We start from the raw sequence: 22,969 nt of genomic DNA on the forward strand, positions 1-22,969 counted from the left end.
AACTCCGCAGTAACACCCCTGTGCCTGCCGGTGGCGCTATGGAGGGGCACAGGGGAGCTGCTCTGCACCTGACCCAGCTGTAGGCATCGACAGGCTGGCAGACACCCCAGTGCCTCCACTTTGCCCCCTTCTATGCCAGCCTCCGGGAGGACGGCAAGCGAAAACCAAGGAGAAACTGTTTCCCTGTTACCTAGCAACGGGAGGAAAGCCTTTCAGTGGAGAGTGGAGAGGCAAGAGTAGAGAGAAAAAGGGGACGCCGAGGGTAAGAGAGAGAGAGAGAGAGAGAGAGAGAGAGAGAGATAGGTGAAGGATTTTGTGTTGTAAGTTGCCTAATTCAATTAAAGGATTACTTTGCAGTGTTTTGCTCCCACTTAAGGTAATTTTGTTTTGCTTTGGCAGTATTTAATTTCCTTCCGTTTCCCTAAATTGTGTTTTTGAAAGTGTCCGGATCAATATTACTCCTTGTCCAGGCTGAGGCTGCAGGAATCAGCCAGAGGAGGGGGAGTAAACATAAACACCTGCATCTTTCTTTCCCTCCATATCTCTCCCTTTTCTCTCTCTCTCTCTCTTTCTCTCTCTGTATCCTCAGTAGCCACCAGTCCTCTTCCTCCCCCCCAGACCCTGACTAAATGTTCTAAAATAGGATGTAGACATACTAATATAACAGACACAATCCCTAATTCTGCAGCTGAGGCTACTGAAAAACATCATCACATGTTTATATTCCACAAGGAAAAAAGGGCATCTCACCTGGGGCATTTTTGACACATTTTGGTGAAATCTTGTCATAAATCTGACTAACATGTTGTTCCTCCTGACAGAATAAAGAAATAATTATGTCCTTCCAAACAGACACAGCTCACATCCTACAAATGCATGCAGACTACCCAGCATCCACCTGAATCCCTGCTGCCTTGACAACCAGCATCCACACAGCTCAGAGGCATGTAGCAGAGACGCGACGGGTCACTTTCCCATAATGCAATGCGAGGACAGCGCTTCCCTTGACATCTTCAACCGTCCCGAGCAATTAGCAGCGCAGTGTTGAACACTCACTCAACACAGAGTGTGCAGCGGCCCCTCTCTGTCTCTCCATGTCTCCTCTGGGCAGAAATGTGAAATCTACGTTTGTTTGTAAATTGCGCTTCACAACTTCAGGATAGTGAGTGGCGAGGGAGAGGCAGCCCTGTGACAAGGCTTGAGATGGAATATTTATTTCATAGCTGAATAGTGAAGGTGTGTTCTTCTGTAAATACGTAAACAAAACCGTCCCTTGGACACAGGCTTACCACTCCGACACCAGTGTGGACCTCCAAGACTCCAACATGGATTCATTTAGACGTCTCTTTCCTGCTCCCCCCCCTCCCCCCAACCACAGCTACCACTCCAAACTATTAGCCATTAATCATGCAGAGCATAAATATAAAAGATACAGTGAACTACGCGTGCTCAAAATTCAATCTATATTAAAATGACATTCAATATTCAAATGAATTCGATTATTTAGATTAACTGCAATTTGCTTTTCCTCAACCGACAACATTTTATTAGTTGATGAATCGAGGCATGCTCCTCTCAACGTGGGGCGCATGTTGATTTAGAAACATGTTTCTGGGACAGGGAGAAGAGAGGGGGGGGAAATAAGGTGTGAAGACTGGTTTGGGAGGAAACGTTGGCGGCGAGAAAATAGAGAAGAAAGGCAGAGGTAAAGGAAGTGATAGAAATGACAGGCTAAAAAGAGACAAGGCGAAGGAGAGGTGAGAGGTTTCGAAATGTACGAGCGACAGAGAATGGAGACAGAGAAGGGGCCGGGAGTGAGACTAGAAAGATTGGAAGAGTGACATGAGGGAGAAGGTTGGGGAAAGGTGAAGCAAGTGATAGCAGAGAGCAGAGGAACAGGAGCGATAAACCAAAGGAGGAGGAGAACAGTGAAAGGGTGTGTGATAGAATAGAGAGAGAGAAAAAAAGAGAGAGAAAGAGAGAGAGAAAGAGAGATGGAGCGGCGACGTTTTCAGAGCACAATGATAAAAGGGAAACTTAAGTGGAGCACAGAGGATCCATATTATAACACGTAATTAATAGTCCACCTGTTCCTGTTGTTTGGATGAGCGAGAGAGCGAGAGAGTCTAATGACACCATTGCCAAATACAGGAGTTGGAACACTTATTAGGGCGATTATCATTACTCATTTCACATGGAGCAGCGTATGCCAGTCAAGGAGGGGGAGAGGCAGTGCTGCTGTGAGTGTCACCCGTTAGAGACATGCAGCAACTCCTCTCCCACCACCACAGAGCCAAAGGACTGGAAGTTCTTAATGCACCGCCTCATCACTGCTGCCTGGCACACAGCACTGCCAGAAGGACTGGGTGCAGATCTCCATACAACCCCAAAATCGAGTGTCTTTTCCCCTCTCTGGCAATGCACAGGGCCATGGAGGAATATTCAGAGTGTGACAGGGGTCGGGGCTTGTGACGGAGCTAAATGATGATCTGTTTACAGTGGGACCCGGACTTTGACATGAAGCTGATGTGTCAGGTGGTGCCGGGTGGAAGATTCTAGGCTCTCCTCCAAAATCAGCAACAGGGTGAAGTAGGAGAGTGCACACCTCCTCCTCCTCCTCTTTCCCCCCTCGTTTCTCTCTGGTTTTCACTTCAAATGGAAGCCACTTCAAATACTGGGACTGGCGTTTTTGAACCCACACAGTGTCTTTCATCTTGGAGGCATGAAGAGACATGAAATTCGCATTCATTCTGAGGCATTTTCTTTTCTTAACCAACACATTGGGAGACGGGGAAGTCTGCTTATTTGACTCAATCAGAAGCTTTAAATAAAGAGGATATCTAAAGAGGGTATCAAAGGAGGATGTCAAAATGCTTTGATTTAAGCTACAACTGTGGCAATTACCAAAGATGTCACCTGACACGCTTACACACACACTATTGACAATTGCACACGCCTTGTTGAGGCTTTGCGGCTGAAACCTGACCGCGTCGGGGTTGACTTTGAGATGACACACCACTGATGCGGGTGTGTGCGTGCGTGTGAGACGTGCGTGTGACGTTAGCGTGAGCTGGGTCAATGGTTCTGGCTGTGATGGTTATCGTCTCGGACAGTAAGACAGTCTCATATCAGCCTGCCTTTTAAGTCATGCCCAGGACGTGGCTCTGTTGTCAGGAAACATTGCGCAGAAAGGAAAAGGAGAAAAAAAAGGAAATAATGATGTGTGCTGTTTGATTAGAGGACCTGAGGAGCAGTAAAGGATTGAGAATATTAAGCGTAAATTAATTGTGCATAGGAAGGGGCTTGTTTTCCAATGCATAATGTATTGTATTGGCAGATCTAGACCATCTCATTATTCTTAGGCCTCCAGAGAGATGCTATGTAATGGATTTTGACGGGTGGACGCTGCTTTTTTCCGCAAATTCCGAGTCCCTAGTTCCTGCCCCTTCAGTCCTTCACTAACTCTTATTCACTTAACAGGGAGAGAGAAAGAGGGAGAGATATATTGTGAAAGGCAGAGAGAACAAGTAAGAAGGGGGAGAGGGAGAGAGGTAAAGAGAGAAAGAGAGAGAGAGAGCGAGAGCAAGAGAGCGAGAGAGAGAGATAGAGCGAGCGAGCAGGGCTCCCTGAGGAAAGGGGCCAAACTGCTCCTGAGGCGGCTGGTGCTGCTGGAGTTCTGGGAAGGTGAGGGGTCCCTGGGGGCCCAGCCACAGTGCTCTACTCCCGGGAGGCAGAGGGGCCCACATAGCCCTCCCGGATGACCAATTAACTCACATGAGGAGCAAAGCAGTTACAGGTGCAATGGCCCCAAAATAGAAAAGAATTCTGGAGGGATGTTTCTAGATGATTCTGTCATCTTTAATAAGCACATGTATGTTACTCACTGCATAGGGTTAGTGTAAGGTCACCTTCATCCATATATATGCGGTACATCTACAGAAACCAAGCGTTATTTAGAGCAAGTGGACATATTTCGCTAACGTCTTGGAGGCATTCTAGAAAGTACCTGTGCTGAAAAACAACCCAAAGCTGCTGGGTTCTCTATCCTTATAATGGTCCCCCATGTGAGATTTAGTACAATTTGGGCCAAGTAGTCAGACATCTGGGTCTAGTCACAGCAGTGTCACATCTAATCCTTCTTGTCTGTTTAGAGTATTTAGAGCAAAATGGGCTTTGCAGCTCGTGTTCGCCTCAACGCTAAATTGGTCTCTGTCACATCCTCGGCTGGCGTCAGACAGCGCACGCTCGACGCTAAACAACTTCATCAGGGCCCGATCAACTTAGACTAATCACAGATGGAACGACTGCTTTAAGGGGACAAGATGTGTATGTGTGTGTGTGTAGGGGTTACACTGAATCTCTACTTTACATGCGTAAATTGAGTCACACAAGAGTGATTGATGTCTGCTTGGTGGACATCAAATAATGAGAGTTATATTGAAGAAAAACCCCACGTACTCAAAAGCACGGAAGCAACACTTCCTGAGTGTGACAATTACCCTCTGCCCTGCTCTGAGGAGGTATGGTCTGTGAAGATGAGAGGAAATAATGGCCAGTCGGACCAATGCTGAGAGACAGAGCGAGCGAACAGGGAGTGAGCGAGAGACACAAGTTGAAAAACAAAGTGCACCGCAGCAGTAGCACAGTCCTTCTCTGCTTGTTCATGCCAGTCCTTGTTAACTTGCTCCAGACTAGCAGTTGTGTTCAAGTTTTGAGGGGTGTGTTCGGAGGACAGACAGACAGAGAGCCAGGCGGGCGGTTAGTGCTACAGAACTACAACCAAATGTTTACCTCAGAGGCACTTCCTACCTGTTGTTAATAATAAATACCAGGTAAATGAATACAAGGTAAATACCAGGTAAATAGGACGAAATATTTATGTATGTGAGACATTGACACAATTTTAATATGTGTTTACCTATCATTGACCATCTGAAAGCGGGCAGGGAAATTAAGCCTTGCAAAGTCATTTACGTCACAACATTCCTATGCAGCTGAAATTCTGAGGTCAGCCATTGGTCGTTTGAGAACGTTCTAATAGTGGGGGCCGGGTTCTGAGGGGCGAGGCGGGCGAGGGGTGCAGAGGGCCCTCGGTGGCAGCATTCCAATAGGACACACACACAATATAAATGTCACTGTCGCCTAGGAACGCAATCTGTTTCTTCCACTCGGCGTGGCAGCCAGCGTGACGCGGCGCATATTTGCCAAAAGCCAGCTGTGAGAGGCAGATATTAAAAAGCCACAGAGAGAAACTATTTACACAGGCTCATAAATTAAGCTGCTGTGAGCACGCATTTTAATATCCGCGCTGAGGGCAAGGCTGGTCGTGCGGGGCGGAGCGGGGGGGGGGGGGGGGAGGGGGTGCTGGTGTCACCTACAGGGGACGCCGCTGAGCGACACTGATGAGTCACTCACGAGGACGCCCACAGAGAAACTTGAATCGTAGCGGAATGCCCCGAGCACGCTAGCTGTAGCTCCCAGTACAGACCATCCAGTACATGACCAGCTCAGAGATGTAAACAGTACAGACCATCCAGTACATGACCAGCTCAGAGATGTAAACAGTACAGACCATCCAGTACATGACCAGCTCAGAGATGTAAACAGTACAGACCATCCAGTACATGACCAGCTCAGAGATGTAAACAGCAAATTGGAGGAAATGGAGGTGGGGGGCGGAGGACAGGCAGGGGAGGAGGGGATATTCTTCCTAACTTACTCCACTCTCTGTCTTCTCCCTTTTATCATTAGGGGATAGTAATATGACTGGAACATTGCACATTGATGGCATACATCAAAGGAGTAGACCATACAAGGATTGCATGCGTAACATCCGGAACTTTCATAATGCTAAGAGCAATGCACTCGCTGGTATAGAACAGCATGTTCATGTAGGAAGGCTGGGATCTGCTGACTAGGAATGATTCAGAGCGTGCTAAAATAAGTATATGGTGACTTTCATATGGAAAACGCCTCACAGAAGAGGTTCATAAAAAAGACAACACCGTAAAATAATGATCATTGGAGATTGATCAGAGAGATTGAGTCGTGGTCCAAACTGACGTTTTTACAGTCCACCTCTACAATGACAAGCATAAGCAGGAGTCCTCAAACTCTCTTGACACTTGACCCCAAGTCGGACAATGATGAATCGGGGGTGCAGGTGAGAACAGGGAAGAGATTCAATCACAGCTGACACCAGCGGTCTGAGGATAGGGAGGTGAGGCGGTGTGCTTGTGTGAGTGTGTGTGTGTGCGGAGGTTGGTGGGGACATTGCTTCCTCATTTCTCTCTGCCCTGTGCATCTGCCATCGTAATTTGAGATAATGACGGCATCCCAGCAGGACCACGCAAAGTGATTTGGAATTGATTTAGTGCATTAATTATGCCCCTGTTACGGCAGTGTCAAGGCCAATATTTTACAATTTGATAAGCAAAAGACTCACGGAGGGATCACTTTGATGAATAGCGGGAGTTCAGACTTGGAGCGCCTTTTATGGTCGTACCTTTTAATTTAACGGTAATCACTTTCCCCTCGCCCTGTAAGAGCACCAAGGCATTCATTTCACCTCAGAGACCCCTGCTCTGCACTGTGTCAGATTTGATCAGGCACACACACACGCATACAAATGTTCACACATACACACAAACAAATGTCACACACACACGTTTGGTATATATCCACAAAACATTGCATCAGAGCAAACAATGACACACATATGCGTGGCACACAAGAAGCTGTGTATGTGTGTTGCTAACTAATATATATGTATGGCTGCGATTGTGTATGTGCTCTAGATGTGTGTGTGTGCCAGGTACCGTGTAGCTGGACCCCATCTCCAGCAGGTCACCCTTAATGGAGCAGCTTCAGAACAGCTGCAGGGCAGGACATCCAGAGCCCAGTGATAATGAGCAGCATCTCAGCTGTTTAAAAGACCCCAAGGGAGGACACAGACACACACAAGCACACACACGTACGCACACAAGCACACACACGTACGCACACAAGCACACACACGTACACACACAAGCACACACACAAGAATTTGCAAACATATATGAATGTATATATGACACACAAATGCACACACATATACAGACATGTACACAAACACACACACACACATACATAAGTACAGGTGAACCCACATACAAAATAACTATATACTAACTGCAATACTAACTACAAGCGTGTACGTTTCTGACAGGTGGTGTAAAAAAGAGGATATGGTGATACTGACAAGAAGAGGAGTTTACTCTCTGTTGCCACTTGTCCTGCTCACTGTTTCCCCTCTGTGTGTGTGTGTGTGTGTGTGTGTGTATATAGTACGTATGTGTGTGTATATATAGTATGTGTGTGTGTGTTTAAGTGAGTGTGCATCATTGCTTATGTATGCCGCTGTAGCTGGACAGCAGGACTAGTAATAAGACCGCGGGCTCCATGGCAGGGTTGGCTGTCTCTCTGTCATGGTGTATCTCCTTCAGCCTAGCCTGGTGGGACAGGACCACCTAAACAGCATATCTGGGGACATTCAAAGTGACAGGGCAGAGAACCGACTGGTCCCAAGCACACACTCTTTCACACAAAAGAAACACACAGCAGAGACACACTCCTAATCACATTACATTCGCTGTGCTGTGTTTTTTCCTGTGGCAGTGAATCAGGGAGTTATTGTTCAACCTTGTTCTGAAGACGTGTGTTTCGAAGGATTGTAATGACCAAAGGCCGGGTTGTTATTCTCTAAAACTTAAAAGAGAAAACAGCTCTGATTAGCACTTCTCTAGCCTCTCATTTACTCAGTAGCATTCAGCAATTCAGAAAGAAAGAAAATGCCAGAAGAAAACAATACATTTGGGTTTGTTCTTCATTCATTTGTACTTATTCTCATCTCAAGTATATAATTTCCCAGCATTTACAGGTTTAAGATGTTAGGGGGTTGTGCCACTGGCATCTTTTGAAGAGAGGGCCGGTGCTAACAAAGTGATAATTTCAGTGTGGAAAGCTGTAATTATGCTAACGCTCTCTTGTGCGCCGCTATCCGCTAACAGCCTCCTGCTCTGGCAACGGCCCTGGCCTTTAATCAGCTCCCGTGTGGGGCCAAAGGCTAATGAAACAGTGCCATTAGCCCAGAAACTATGAATGCAGCCCACGTTAGCATCCTGCATTATGCTAACGTGCTAATGCTAACGCCCCCCCCCCCCAACAACCTCAACTCCAGCTCAGGGTATCATTATGTGGTGAGGAGGCTTGTGCCTTCCATTTCTCCACCCCACTGAGCATATACTGTCTGTGGTGAGAAGGCGAAGGGGAAGTAATAGAGAGATAAAGAGTGAGAGAGAAAAAAACATGCAGAGGAAATGAAGGGTCGAGTGTTTTCATCTCACTCTCTCTTTCTCTTTCTTTCTGTCTCTCTCCTCCTGCTCAAAAGCCCAGCTAATGGAACAGAGTTGAGAGTTTCTCCTTAGAGAAAATATTCAAAGGAGGATTTGAGGGTAGTAATGAAACAGAACATGTACCCTTTTTTTTCTTTATCTTTTTAACTTTTATCTTTTTTTTTTTTACAGGAAATAGCAGAAACGAAGAAGTAACTTAATGAAAAGTGATATGACTGTCAGCAATAGACAAATCGGAGTTTGATCCAGTGGGTACAGTACAGTATAGATGTGCGATACACACACATACACTCCAACCACAAACACACACACAAATGCACACACATACATGTACACACACAGAGCTTAACCATTGAGCCAAAAGATCCAGCACATAGGCTTGTCTTGATTAATGGTTGACTATGCAGTAATTGCAAGAAAGCAATTGGATTTCAGGGGGGGTTCGTTATCCAGGCCAAAAGAAAGACAGGGACAGAAAAAAAGTGGGGTGGGGGTGGAGGCTTGATGGAGTAATACCACACCCAGCTGGACTCTGTGAAAGTGAATCAACAGGGAAGGATATCTACAGTAGCAGGATGCGGGGGATCTAATAGTACACTTGTGTTCAGATCGTACAGCTACCACTCCTACTGTAGGTGGTGGCTGTACTGTACAGTATATCCATCCACATACAACATAGGTTGTTAAAAAACGAAACAAAAAAACGACGGATATATACTTGATCCCTCCAAACACACAGCTCCATGAAATGAAGCGGAATAATTGGAGTCTTGTTTAAGATTAAAAGCTGCTGGCAATCGCCCTCTCCTTCCTCTGCTCCTTTGTCATGTTCCCTGGAGAAGACTGTTCTCTACTCCTACTGCGAGTGGAGAACTTGGCATTGTCAGTCTGACAGGGATTCTGGAACTCTCTGCCTCTTTCCCTTTCTCTCTCTTCCCGAGTGAGTGCTGGAACCTTTCTCCCTGGTTCTTCAGCTAGTTGAGAGTAGTCTTTTCCTCCTTCCGGAGTCTGGAGTTCTCCTGGTCTCCAGAGATAAAACTGTTGTAAAGCTCCCCTCCGTCTCACAGAACACAGCCCACAGCCAGCGTCGTTCATCTCCTTCTCAAAAGACGGGCTCTGGCCATGTGTCTTTGTGTACTTGTTCTGTGTGTGTGTGTGCATGCAGAGAGAGAAAGAGAGACAGAGAGAGACAGGGAGCGACAGGGAGCGCACAGGCGAATGAAAGGAAGAAGTTCAATTCCAAAAGGTGAGCGTCCTTTTCTCTACACCCTGTTGACCCTAAACCTGAAGTTTCAGGAAGTCAGACAAAAGAAAATGAAATGAACATGTTTGCGTTTATGGAATGCTCATGCATGTGTACATTGTACATTCGGAATGAGGTGTGTGGGCATCCGTGTTTGGTTCTCTTGTGTTGGCGTGTGTGTGTCAGCGTGCGTGTGTGTTCCTCTGCCCCCAGTCCCAGGTCGTTTTGGCAGTGTGCCGGGGCCTACAGCCGAGTACGCTTCCTGCCAGATTGATCGGCCTTTAATAAAGAGTCCGTCAGGCTGGGTGACATCATTAGGTAGCTCGGGGCTGGCCGACCACTTGTCCTGGCTCTGTCACTTCACTGTCAGGGAGATGTGTCTCTCAGGCAGGGCTGGAGAGAGCAGGCTACGGAACTTCAGCCTGACTCAAAATAGACAATAAAGAACGGCCAATACAACCACCTCGCGGTTTTTTGTTTTGATCCATGGTGGTGCCTGTGAATGTATACATGAACCAGCTCAACAAAAGAAGGACAAGGGAATGGGGGCTGTTGAAGATGCTGTATAGCGCCACCTACTGGTGGTTTGCTAGAGCTGCTCTAAGGTAATGACGGAGCGTCCATGCTGGGTGGACATTATGGCTGTCATAATAGTCACTTGAAGCAATAGCCCTGGGAACATGGAGGGAGGCATGGTGCATCCTTCACTTACCGTAAAAACGGTAAGTGAAGGATGGCTTCTGTTCAAAGCTTGACTTGAACCGGGGGAACAGCATGGCCATCCATTTACCTGTCAAGACCACGCCAGGCAAAACTACCCACTCCTCTGCCTTCTCTTTCTCTTTCTGTTTCTTTCTTTCTCTCGCTCTCTCTTTCCCAACTCTCACACACATATGCACTCACTCACTCACATTAGAGGGAGGTTCTTAAAGGCAGAGCAGATGTTATTTCTGCCTGTCACATTAGTGCAATCTCCCCTCCCCTTCCCTCCTCACCCCTCCCTTCCCCTTCCCTCTTCTCCCCTCCCCTCCCCTCTTCTCCTCTCCTCTCCTCTGCCTGGCTGTTGTCGTTGAGGGGAGCAGTGAGGATCAATCATGAGCCGCAGCAGGTGTTTGTAACGGTTCCCCCCCCCCCCCAGCCTGCAGCTCCGTCTTTATGAGGCCACGCCTCTGCTAATGGACGCCCTCCGGCCGTCACAGAGCAAAAGGAAGCACAACCGCCGCCTCCACAAAGACAAGCATCCCCAGTTACACAGTGTGTGTGTGTGTGTGCAGTATCTGACAGCAAAGTGTGTGTGTGTTCTTGTATGTGTTGATCTGACGGTGTGCATGCCTGACTGTGTGTGTGTGTGTGTCTGACAATGTGTCTGTGTCTGACCATGTGTGTATGTGTGTGTGTCTGACCATGTGTGTGTGTGTGTGTGTGTCTGACCATGTGTGTGTGTGTGTGTGTGTGTGTGTGTGTCTGCAGAGCACCAAGCTGATCAGACAGGGGCTTCTGTAAGGCCTCCCTGTTGAAACAGTAAACATGCCTCTTCATCACCAACTGGTCAGCATATGTGCTGTGACTGCCTCTTCACTTCCCCTCTCCGGACAGTGCACTCTGGGTCCCATCTTCACAGGATATCAAGAAAGCACAACAAGACTGGCATGAGAATAATGTGTGTGATTAGAGCGTACTAGTGGAACACCACACACTGTACACTGAGCTGATGTTTCAAAAATCCCAGATGAATGAAGGGCATTGATGTTTCTGTATACTGTGCAGGTTTATATTCTGCCCTCTGTGGGACAGAATATGAAGACTTTCGTATGTATATACGAATATACATCTATACGATAGATGTATATTCCATTCACTCTCTTACTGGAAATTCCGATCTTTCACTATCAGTGCATGTGTGTAACGGGTGAATTTATCTTATAAAGTGAGAAGTGGGTTTGCCTGTGGCTTTCAGAACACAACTGCCATAAAAAAAAAACGTTTAAAAGACTTTCCACATAACAAATTAAAAACTTCACTTACAAGGAAGCTACAGTACAGTAGGTCTAATAATCCAAATGAGATGGTAGATTCAGCTTAATGACAGACATGCAGTACAGCACCATAGTTATGTGATTGACAGCGCTAATTTGAGAAACTCCATCTCCCACAATTACTAAGTCACTGTGGTCCATTGAATCCAGGCTCCACCCTTGATTTCAAAAGATGGTGATGAGAGCAAAACGTTTAGAACTGGCGAATCCTTTCTCTCACCCTCTTTTTTGAACTTTGCATGATAGACGGTAAACACAAGTTCTCTTCTGATCAGCCTGATAATCAGGGCTGGCAGGCCCATGGTGTCCATCCATAAACTATAAGGAAAGCACTGCTGAGTTAGCAGTAAACCTGCTGATGACCTTCTCCTCACCTCTCCTGGTGCCCTCTCTGCCCCTGGCTCACCGATGGCTTGTTTGCTCATTAGCATGTTTCTCCAACAATCGACTTTATAGAGAAATACATTAAGAGGTTATAAACACAATCCTTCACATGTTCTCAAAACTGGGTGCAGCTCTGTGGGGGGTATTCTGGGACCTGCTGACATGATCTTTCTTCTGCCATTTCATTGGCCACGGCGTGTCAAGTGTGTCTCAGGTCAGAACAATTTAACGCCACAATGAGATAGCATTAGCCTCATTAGATCCCAGGGACACACATAGCACAATAAAGACAGCACTCGCCATGGCAACGGGATACCTACACATATCCCTTATCAATCCCCCAGATGCCTAATTGTTGCGCTAATGATGCAATGCCTGATGGGACTGTTTATGGTTTTCATTTTCGAGCTCCCGGCGCGGTAATTAGTGCACACCTCAGATCATTAAACAACATGGGCGCTGAGGGAGGCTGGGGGAGGGGGGTGGCGGGGGGTGGGGTGGGGGGGGGGCACATACAAAGACACAAAGGGAACTTTGCTGCGTTTCCGAGGATGGTGGTGTGGATCGCTATGTTCCGTTAGAGCGTTGTGGATGCAGAGCCCCCCCCCCCCCCAAGCGCACACACCCCACTCCTTCTTTGACCCAATCAGAGGTTGGTATACGGTTTAAATGTAATCTGAGTGAAGTTGCTGAACAGAGCATATTGGTCCATGCATACAGCTTCTGTCTCAAATGACAGTCTATGAATAGATAATACAGTACGTGGGTAGGTACTGTAATCACGTAATTTCCCTAAGGTGATGAATAAAGTAGCTATCAATCAATTTATCCAAAACATGGACAGGTAATTCGTAAATTATTGATGGCTTCATAATACATTCTCATGTATATTAAACTGACTGGTTCTGATGAGATTGACAAATATATATATATATATATTATTAATACATATATATATATTTAAATTAACCAATGAGGAGTTTCATACTTGACTCAATAATTTTTATGCTCAAAATACTTAATGTGGCTTGGTGACTGAGTACCAGGGAATGGATTTAGTCATTTGAAGTTTAATGTTTTTATTTCAAGGTCTACCATTAGGCCATGGGGGGAACATGGCTTTGGGCTGAAACCACCTACACACTGACCTTGAGGAAGGAGAGGTTGCGGTTGCGGTCAATACTGGTGATCTCTAGGTTTCCCATGACCACCTCACAGTTCTCGTAGAGCTTACGCAGGGTCCGGTACTGCTGGTCCAGGTCCGATAAGGTGCTCAGTTTGTTCTCCGTCCCCGGACAAACTGGAGAGAAGGAAAGCGGAAGAAAGTGAGTGGGTGGCGGGCAGAGAGAGAGAGAGAGAGAGAGAGAGAGAGAGAGAGAGAGAGAGAGAGAGAGAGAGAGAGAGAGAGAGAGAGAGAGAGAGATCGAGAACATACAAAAAGGGACAGGAAGATGGCGGGAAGGAGAGACAGAGAGGCAGAGTGGGACAGGTGGAGAGAGGGACGCAAAGAGAGATCACAGAAGTTATTGAAAGAGCAGTTAAGAGAGGCCGAACTGACCCTTGACAATGACAGAGCCGTGAGCACTTGAGGGGAATTATTTCTCAAAGGCACTGACCTACAGACTGGGATCTGGCTTCGCAGCACCATTTAATGAAAGATATTCAAATCAGGTTCAATGACCTTTAGAGAAGGTTTCACTTTCAGACGAAGCATGGCCCCGGAGATTACATTTCTTTCGGGGTATTAGGACGTCTGTCCCTGTGCGTATGAAATCCCTGGCAATCACTCTGCGGAGCACCGCCACGCTGTGCGCCGCCAATGCCTCGCTGGTGACAGCGGCTTGTCTGGTCAATAGGGAGGTGAAGTCACGAAAGAGCGGGCTACAGCTTCATTTAGGCGGTAGTACTCTGCCACCTTATCAAGCCCATCAGCCATCAGCATCTGTCTGTCCTGGGTAGCAGGGAGGGAGCGGGGGGGGGGGGGGGAGGAGTCAACCTTCCCATTCCAAGTCCTGCACCTGACAAGTAATTAGGTCGACCTATTTTACGCCCATCAAGCAGCTTCTACACCCCCCCCCCCCCCGACACACACATACCACCACCCCCCCCCCTCACACACACGTACCCCCCAACCCCCTCACACACACATACCCCCCAACCCCCAGGCCCACACTTTGACCATATGCTCATTCAGCTGCCACTGTATGCCAACCCTCTGGGACGAGGGGAGTCACTGGAGGGGTACTAAGGTGTGTGTATGTGTGTGTGTGTGTGTGTGTGTCAGCATCTCCTTCAGCCTTAGACATGTACTGTACATGTGCATATATACATTGAAACAAAGATATACTGTGTGGGAACGCACACACACACACAGTGAAATGTCCACATAGCAGGTCAAGTGGAATCTCTGACACTGAACACACATACACTGTTGGAAGTACACTAAATATTCCTACAGTCACACACACCGTCCTTCTCCACAGGTAACCTTAATGCTCTACTGGAATCAATAACACTCTCCTTCTATCTTGATTTCCTGTCCTTCAATGTTCATCTTTTTGTATTACGTTGACTACCCACAATGCGAGCGTGTGTCAATAGTCCCACTACATATACTAAGGGTGATTTACATTCATAAAAAAACACCTTCCATGGTCAAAACAGCAGAGAGGAAATAGAAACAGGAAGAAAGACACAAGAAACATATTCTTATTCTATGAATGGAACTACATCTGCGAGTGTAGGTGTTCAGTCTGTCGTGCTCCACTGTGGTGTTCAAAGTACCATCATGGCAGTGTCTAGATATGTACCCCCCCCCCCCCCCCATGTCTTCCTTTCAGGCAGGGGGTGACAGTGTACACAGTGAGACGTTGCCTCTCCTGGGTCAATGCGCCGGGTGGAGGGGTAGGCATGGCACGTCTGACGGCTCAGCAGAGAGGCTGCCAGTGGGGACAATAGGAGACTATCTACAGCCATGTCACAGTCCTGACTGAGCCGGGCTCCCTTAAGAACTCATTTGTTAAAGAAAGAGAGGGGGAGACAGGAAGAAAGATAGAAAGAATGACAGAAATAGAGAAAAAAACAGAGAGTGAGACAGAGAGGGAGAGGGAGAGAGAGAGAGAGAGAGAGAGAGAGAGAGAGAGAGAGAGAGAGAGAGAGAGAGACAGAAATAGAAACAGAGAGAGAGAGAGAGAGAGAGAGAGAGAGAGAGAGAAGAGAGAGCCCTTGGCAAACACATCGATTTCTGCCAGGGAATTCTGTCCTCTCAGCAATCCAGTGCCGAGGCAGGCCCCACTGGTACAATGCTCTACAACACTCTGTTCTCCTATTCACTTTGATGAGTGAGTCTTTATTACTTATAGATATGGTGACCTAATGACAGCAAATGTGATGAACAAGTTACAGTAACACAGCTCCCATGTCCATAAAACGACTGCAAATTGTTTTTGGGGGGTCTCACTCCAATTCAAAAAGAGCAACATGAGCTCATTAGAGGATTTAAAGATCCCCCTTTTTTATTCTTTCTGTAGCAGAATATCACATTAGCTTTGCGGTCATGTTGATTGCGAGACCCAAGAATTGAATTACAACTTAATTCTTTCAAGAGGTTACTTGCAGCTGGGACAACAGTTACAGTATAACAGTGCTTAGGGCTATACATCTTTGCTTGCTATTCCACAGTAGTGGAAACTAACCCTCCTCTCCTCTGTTAGTTCTCGTCTCTACAACTGACCCGCTCTTCCCCCAGGGTCGACGCCCCTCGTGTCCTTCAATGCACATCCCATAATCCCATTCACCCCGAAGCACGAAGTAGCCTTTTTTTTTCCATTAAGTGGAAAAAGATGTGGCCAGTTCGCTTATGTAGAGGCCCCTGTTGACCTGTACAGAGTCACTATCGGGTTTATGAGAGTACAACTGTAAAAGGCTTTAAGAGCAGAGCAGTCGTTATGGTTGAATTTGTGTGCAGAGGAGGGAAGTGAAGGGGAGGGGAGAGGATTGGAGAGGAGGAGAAGAGACAACAGTGAGAAGAGTAGAGTGGACAAGACAACAGGACAGGAGAGGAAAGAAAGGAGAGAATAGAAGAGGGCAGGAGAGCGGAAACTGGCTCTTCACAATCTGGCACACAGGCAGGTAAAGGGCTGTGGGGAGACTACTGGAGAGAATGTGTGACTACTCAGCGATAATCATTCACGATACAACAGGAAGGATTAGAAGCAAGGAGTCATTTCAACAACCCTTACTCCTCTAGCCAAGCATGTTCCGGCAATTTCTGTCAGCCTCTTTTGTATAGGACTCATTGAGGGAGTGAAGAGGTTTATAGCGAATATACAATGTATTCTCCTAACTAGCTTGTATGTTTGTGTGTTTATTCTCCTCCACACTCAGTATCTACACAGCTAATGAGATGTATTTAGTCAATGTTAAGTTCAAACGTTTCCTGTGTCAACAGACTTATTGATGGCCTATTATGAATAACAGACTTTCACTCACACCTACACACACACACACACGTTCCAAACTCCTCGTGTCCTTCACAGACACCTACCTGCTCACTTTGCAAAACATCATACGCACACAAACACACACACTGTCCTTCGGCGCGTGTGTGTAATGCCTACACACCTTAAAAAAGGGGACAGATAACGACCACATCAGTGGGGTCAGTTTCTTCTCCAGCCTGGAATCAGTCAGCTCATCCTGTCCCTGCGTCTATAAGCCCCTGCTGACAGAGTCAGCTGTACTGCTGGTGGGACAACCTATCTGCCTTGACTGACCGCCTCACTGGTCACCCCCGGGTAGTGTAGAAACACACTTTGGGCTCGGTCGTAACCCGAGTAACAGACCCGGAGGACGGGATTGGTCAAAAAGCACCAGTACTCATCAGGCTGGGATGTGATTGGACGGCTCTGCCGCACGTCTGGTGGTGAGTGGTGAATCTCCACCTCCTCCAGTGGAGTCTCCCCCTCCCCCCCCCCTCCCCCCCGTAAAGTCACCCCCCTGCTGCTCTCCCTTCCTCCTCCCCGGCCTCCCCGTGCATCTTAATCTCATAGTTTAACAGTCATCATCAATTACCGCGCCATGCGGGCTGATTTACACAGTGACACATATAGTACGGTGCACACACTCTCTGTCCTCAAACACACACTGCCGCACACACAAAATGACACACGCAAACACACGCGCGCACGCACATACATGAAACAAGCCAATCATTTCTCTGTGGGCGACGGCACGTCGCCTGACATGCGGGCGGGGAGGAGGCGGGGGTCACAGGGATTAAGGGACGTGTTGGGGGGGGTGGGAGGTGGTGGTGGAGGGCTGGGGGCTGGTGTTTAATGACTCGTCCTAGCCAATTTCCAGCCGGTGGCTTCTCCTTGTGGGGAAATGAGGCTGGCGGTTAATGTAGCAGGGAGACTGGGGAGCTGTCTCACGGAGGGACGGGGGAAAGATGGAGAAAGAGAAAGAGAAAGAGAGAGAGAGAGAGAGAGAGAGAGAGAGAGAGAGAGAGAGAGAGAGAGAGAGAGAGAGAGAGACAGAGAGAGACAGAGAGAGACAGAGAGAGACAGAGACAGAGTGATGGGGGGCAGAGAGAGAGAGAGAGAAATACAGAGTGTGGTTAGGGGAGAACATTAGTATGGAGCATATGGGCGATATCATTAAGAGGGAGGGTTCTAGAACATTTAAGCCGGAGTTCCGATGTTTCTATTCAATATTCTGTCGGTGAAAGACTGCTCCTTTAGTTTGTGTGTTCTGTGCATCAGTGTGCATGTGTATGTTTGCGTGTGTGGGCACTTTTTTATTGTATTTTATCCCGTTTTATGAATTCCCTTACTCAGGAATTCCATGCACAGTTAAGTATCAAGTGCACGCATACACTCGCACATACCACACGTACACAAGGGGCAATAACAAGGAAATTTATTCTCTGTCATTCAGCCAAGTATGTTACAACCTTTGGGGAGCAGACACATGTTGATCGTGCCTGGGCCAAACACACACACACACTTGCACACACAGACACACACGCACATCAGAGAAATAGCGACGGTCTCAATAGCAGACATCCATCTCCGCTCAACGTAACGAGCAGCCGAAACGCAAATGAACACTCGAGTCAGACGACCTCAGACTCGGTGCATCGCGGGAATGTGTTATTGCAGGGCAGAGCTGAAGGTGCCAGTCAGCCGCCATCTGCACTCTCTCGCTCGCTCGCTCTCCACCTCCCTGACTCTTGTTGCCAATCTCATTCTTTCGCGTCCCCCCTCCCCCGTCCCCCTCCCTCTCGTCGCTTTACTCACTTTTGTTTTTTAATTTGATGGGGCCGCACCATTTATCATCACTTGAATCAATAACCATTTGCCTGTGCGCCGACGTGAGGAATGTAAATAGCAGAAATCTGACATTTAGAGGATATAAAACAACCGGCTTTCGATATAATCAACACCGTCGGGAGTCCCGGTCCTGAAGCCGATCCATAGCCTTATTAAAAAAAGGCCCGATAATTTTGAAGCATCAACGTGGACGGAGGTTTCGTGACGATGCCGTTTGATGAGTCAGTGAGTGTGTGTGCAGAGCGTGTGGTGTGTGTCGGGGGGGAAATGTTGGCTCCAGACTCGTCCTATTTTGTCAGTCACGTGGTCTAGTGTTGGTTCAGAAGAGTCTTGTGTAGAGTTACTAAACTGAAAGGGGAGTTACTGGGTAAGAGTACACTTCTGTTGTGCATGTGTGCGTGTGACAGGACAGGCCTGCCAGTAGTACTGGTGTGCCAGTACTGGTGTCTAGCTCTGCTCCACAAATCTCAACGGGCACCCCCCCCCTCCACTCCACATACTCTCCCAGACCCCCTCCACATGCTGCTTCAAATGGAAACAGGCTTCCCCCAGGCTGACGCCCCAACCCTGCTGCATCCCAGACCCCCAGACCACGGGCCCACTCTCACATACGCACACAAACACACACCCCACAAACACGCCCACACACACATACACACACACACACACACAGGCCCGCTAAGAGTCATTAACTGGTGAATGTCTAAAGATTCTAGAAAGCTGGCACAGCACAAGTGAAATGTCTAAATGTAGAATATTTAAGTACGATTGACAAGATAGTGCTGTGTAAACTAACTGCCAAGAACACATCAAAGAATGGATCTGGCTCAATTTTAACGGGCTGGAGAAATACATTTCCTGTAGGAAGCAACGGTGCGTTTCCACCACAGCCATCCGATACCAACCTCTGGACTGGTCTGTGAGTGTGTGTGGGTGTGTGTGTCAGACACACAGTTTAATCAGTGTGTGTGTGCTATCCTCTCAGTAGGAAGTCTGTGATTCCCAGGTACCCCCCCACCCCCCTCCCCTTCCATGTGGTTCTGTCTTTCAGTCCATCCCTCCTTCATGAAGCCTGTAGTGGAGCTCACACTGGGCCTGACCTTTCTGGCTGGACGGTGCACAAAATCGACAATGATGAAATTAAATGAATTAGCGTGGCGGTGCTAGGACGCTAAACCGATGGAGGATTATTGCTCACAGGCAATAATGAAGTCAATGGCTCATGAGTAATGACATCTTCCCAATACTGGTCCCGTCCCCCCCTCACGCCATATCCACACTGGACTGTGTGTGCATGTTCGGAGCCTCAAATGAACACGTTCATATGAGCAGAAGAGCACACACAGACACACACACAGACACACACACAGATAGACCAGACACACACGCAAGCGGATGAGTAGACCAAGGAATGTGACAATGCTAATAATGTTGTAAAAGTCACATTGAGCACTTTGTTCTCCCTCCCACTGCATCTACATACTTTCACTGGTCTGCCCTCGCTCGCTCGCTCATTCTCCCTCTTCCATCCCTTTCAGCTTGAAAGCTGAGCCTCAAAGACGGAACTTGATTGCCTCCGAAGCCACAGCAAAAGAGGGGAAGACTGAATAAGAACACACGTCTCCACTGACAATGTAAAGCCATCGCTGGTTAAAAGGCTACTTCAATACAGGATGTGAGAGTCGAATGAAGGCCCGGACATTTCCCAAGTTGGACACTGCTCTTGAAGTGAAATCAGCTCAAACTCCTTACAGAACCGCTCTCCTATTCTCTCTCTCTCTCTCTCTCTCTCTCTCTCTCTCTCTCTCTCTCTCTCTCTCTCTCTCTCTCTCTCTCTCATCTCCTCTCTCTCTCTCCTCTCTCTCTCTCTCTCTCTCTCTCTCTCTCTCTCTCTCTCTCTCTCTCTCTCTCTCTTTCTCTTAACCCCACCTCTCTCTACCCCTTTCCTTCAAAACAACAAAACAACCAGTGACAGACAGACACAGGGACAGAGAGTCTGTCTTGTGTTTGTGTCAGCTGTCCCAAGGCCTCCCTCTCTCTCCTTCCTCTCTTTCCTCCTCTTTCTCCACCTTTCCTCTCTCCTTTGACAACTGTCTATCGGGTCTGTGAGGAGACAGGGCAAACATGGATGTTTAGTATTTCTTACAGTGGGTCTGTCCTAGATGCAGAGGGTAACGCTGGGCTGAATCACTGTCTACACAAGTAGAGGATGACAGCTGGGAGGAGAGGAGGGGTAAAAAGAGAGAGTCACTCATTTTCACAGGTGGGCTGTGGAGAGGAGGGAGGGGAAGGGAGGGGCAGAGGGAGAGAGAAGGGGGGGGGAGATGGATGAGAGAGGGATGGATAGTGTGAAAGGAGTTTAGGAGCCGTGCTGAAAAGCTTAAGGGGCGGAGAAGGATGCGAGGAGGTGTGGATGGGAAGAGCAGTCAGAATATGGCGGTGAGAGAGAGGGGAAAAAAAGGGGGGGGGGGGTCCAGAAAGCTGAGGACAGATGCACACTCTTGCTGAGAGGTTCAGAAGGAGAGAGGAGAGTGGAGGAGAGAAGAAGAGAGGACATGTACATGAAAATTCATCGGTGTCTCACTCGCACTAACCGGCTAACCCCATAGAGGCCAGCACAGCTGTGCATGACAGACGGAGAGGCCTACGCTATCATGGCTGCACAAATGCTAACACACATGAATGGTGCATAGACCCCCTGTTAGCAACATTGCTAATCACACTTGGAAAGCCTGCAGGGCAATGCTGATACAGGTGTATGCAGCAGGGCTTGCGGTTTCAGCACACCTTGAAAGCTGAAAGAAATGTTCAAAATAATTCTTTCCAGAAGGTTCTAGACCCATCTATGAGATCATGAAGGTTGAGAGTTTTGAGCCCCCCTCTTTTTAGCCCCCAACAGAGCCCCTTTCTCTTTCTCTCATCATCCCTGCCTCAACACTGTTGGAATCCTCCCTCTCTCTCTCTCTCTCTCTCTCTCTCTCTCTCTCTCTCTCTCTCTCTCTCTCCTCTCTCTCTCTCTCTCTCTCTCTCTCTCTCTCTCTCTCTCTCTCTCTCTCTCTCTCTCTCTCTCTCTCTCTCTCTCTCCTCTCTCTCTCTCTCTCTCTCTCTCTCTCTCACTGTCTCTCTCTGTCTCTCTGTCTTCCTTTCATTCTCACCCTTCCCTGTCTTTTCTTATCTGTAGTGATGAAACAAGGAAAAAGAGAGTAATGGAGAGAGAAGGGGAACAATGGAGAGGAAGACAGAGACAGATAAAAGGGGGTGCAGAGATAGATCAGACTTGCACCTTTTGCAGGTTTCCTACAAGCTGTGGTTTAACCTGAGGCTCAACACATGTCTCCCATGCAGGAGAACCTAGTAACGAGGACAGTGTCCTTCAAGGCTTTCATCAGCTTGAAATATAGAGAGACATGTACTGCACTGAATATGATAGCATCAAATCAGAGGAGGTGCATCTTTGATTGACAGCGGCCCCACCTACAGGAGCGAGCGCATTGAAGAGTATACACACACACACACACTTCACATCAGAGGCTGACAGGTGCATTGGCACTGCCCGAGGCAGGAGTGTGAGGGCCAGGGGAGCACTTTGTGTGTGTAAATGCACGTGTGTGGGTGTGGGTGTGGGGGCGTGCATGTATTTGTCAGGAAGGGAAATAAACCTCAGGAGTGCACCCTGATGCTAATGCTGCCCTAAGGACTGTAGTATGGAGAACAGTAGGCAGCTGTGCAGTGGCGGTAGCATGGTGGGCAACAGGAGAGGAGACTGAGGAGGTCCCTAGCAGGTTGGGGCACCAGAGATCTCTACAGTCCTGAGGTTACAGCCCTCGGAAGAACTCTGCATGCTTTTGATCCAGTCCAGCGCTTATTTGGTTTCAACTGTGTTTGAACAGAACCACGTACTGTTTCAGCCAAACTACTACTCCCGCTGGTACGCCTACTGTAGCAGACTCTATCATAGCCAAGATCCCTTTGTTTAGATATCTGAAGTCACTGTCAATAGACAGGAAGCGAAGCCATTACTTGGACTGTATACTATATCCAGGGTCAGATTCTGTCCTTCAGCAAACATCTACTAAACACACACACATACACACACACCTTTCTGGGTGGCAATAGCTCAGCGCAGCAGTTCTCCGGCTTAGCCGAAACACATTTTCTCTTTACATCTTTACCTTAAGTGACAAAAGCCCCAGTAGCCCTCTCAATTATGTTGTGCAGGTGCAGTCAGCAGGAAGGAGTAATTGCTCTGGGTGTTTCTGGTTCCCTGAGATGGATCGTGAGCTCTGGGCAGAGCTGTCAAGGCCTCCTTGGGGACTCATAGGGAGGACAGGGGGCAAACAGTGTGTGTTTATCTGTGTGTGTGTTTGTGTACGTGTATTTGTCTGTGTGTGTGTTTGTACATGCTTGCTTGAGCATGCACATGTGTAAATGAGCATGTGTGTGTGTGTGTTGTGTGTGTGTGCAGTGTGTTGAAGTGTTTGCGTTAGCGGGGGCCATCTCATTGACTTTGCTTCCTGGCCCAGCTGACAAGTCCTGATGGAGAGTTAGACATTGGACCTCTCCTGGTCACATGACCCTGTC

General features: G+C 47.8%; 1 protein-coding gene across 1 annotated transcript in view; it reads right to left on the reverse strand.

Annotated features, from left to right (window-relative positions):
• The window catches only part of LOC134007864 (receptor tyrosine-protein kinase erbB-4-like), a 104,611-nt gene that overhangs the window by 41,134 nt on the left and 40,508 nt on the right, over positions 1-22,969 (reverse strand). The window contains 1 exon segment of the mRNA XM_062447580.1: positions 13,205-13,356. Coding sequence (XP_062303564.1) covers positions 13,205-13,356 — 152 coding nt within the window.

This window comes from Osmerus eperlanus, chromosome 21 (genome assembly GCF_963692335.1).
Source record: "Osmerus eperlanus chromosome 21, fOsmEpe2.1, whole genome shotgun sequence".
NCBI classification, from domain to species: Eukaryota; Metazoa; Chordata; class Actinopteri; order Osmeriformes; family Osmeridae; genus Osmerus; species Osmerus eperlanus.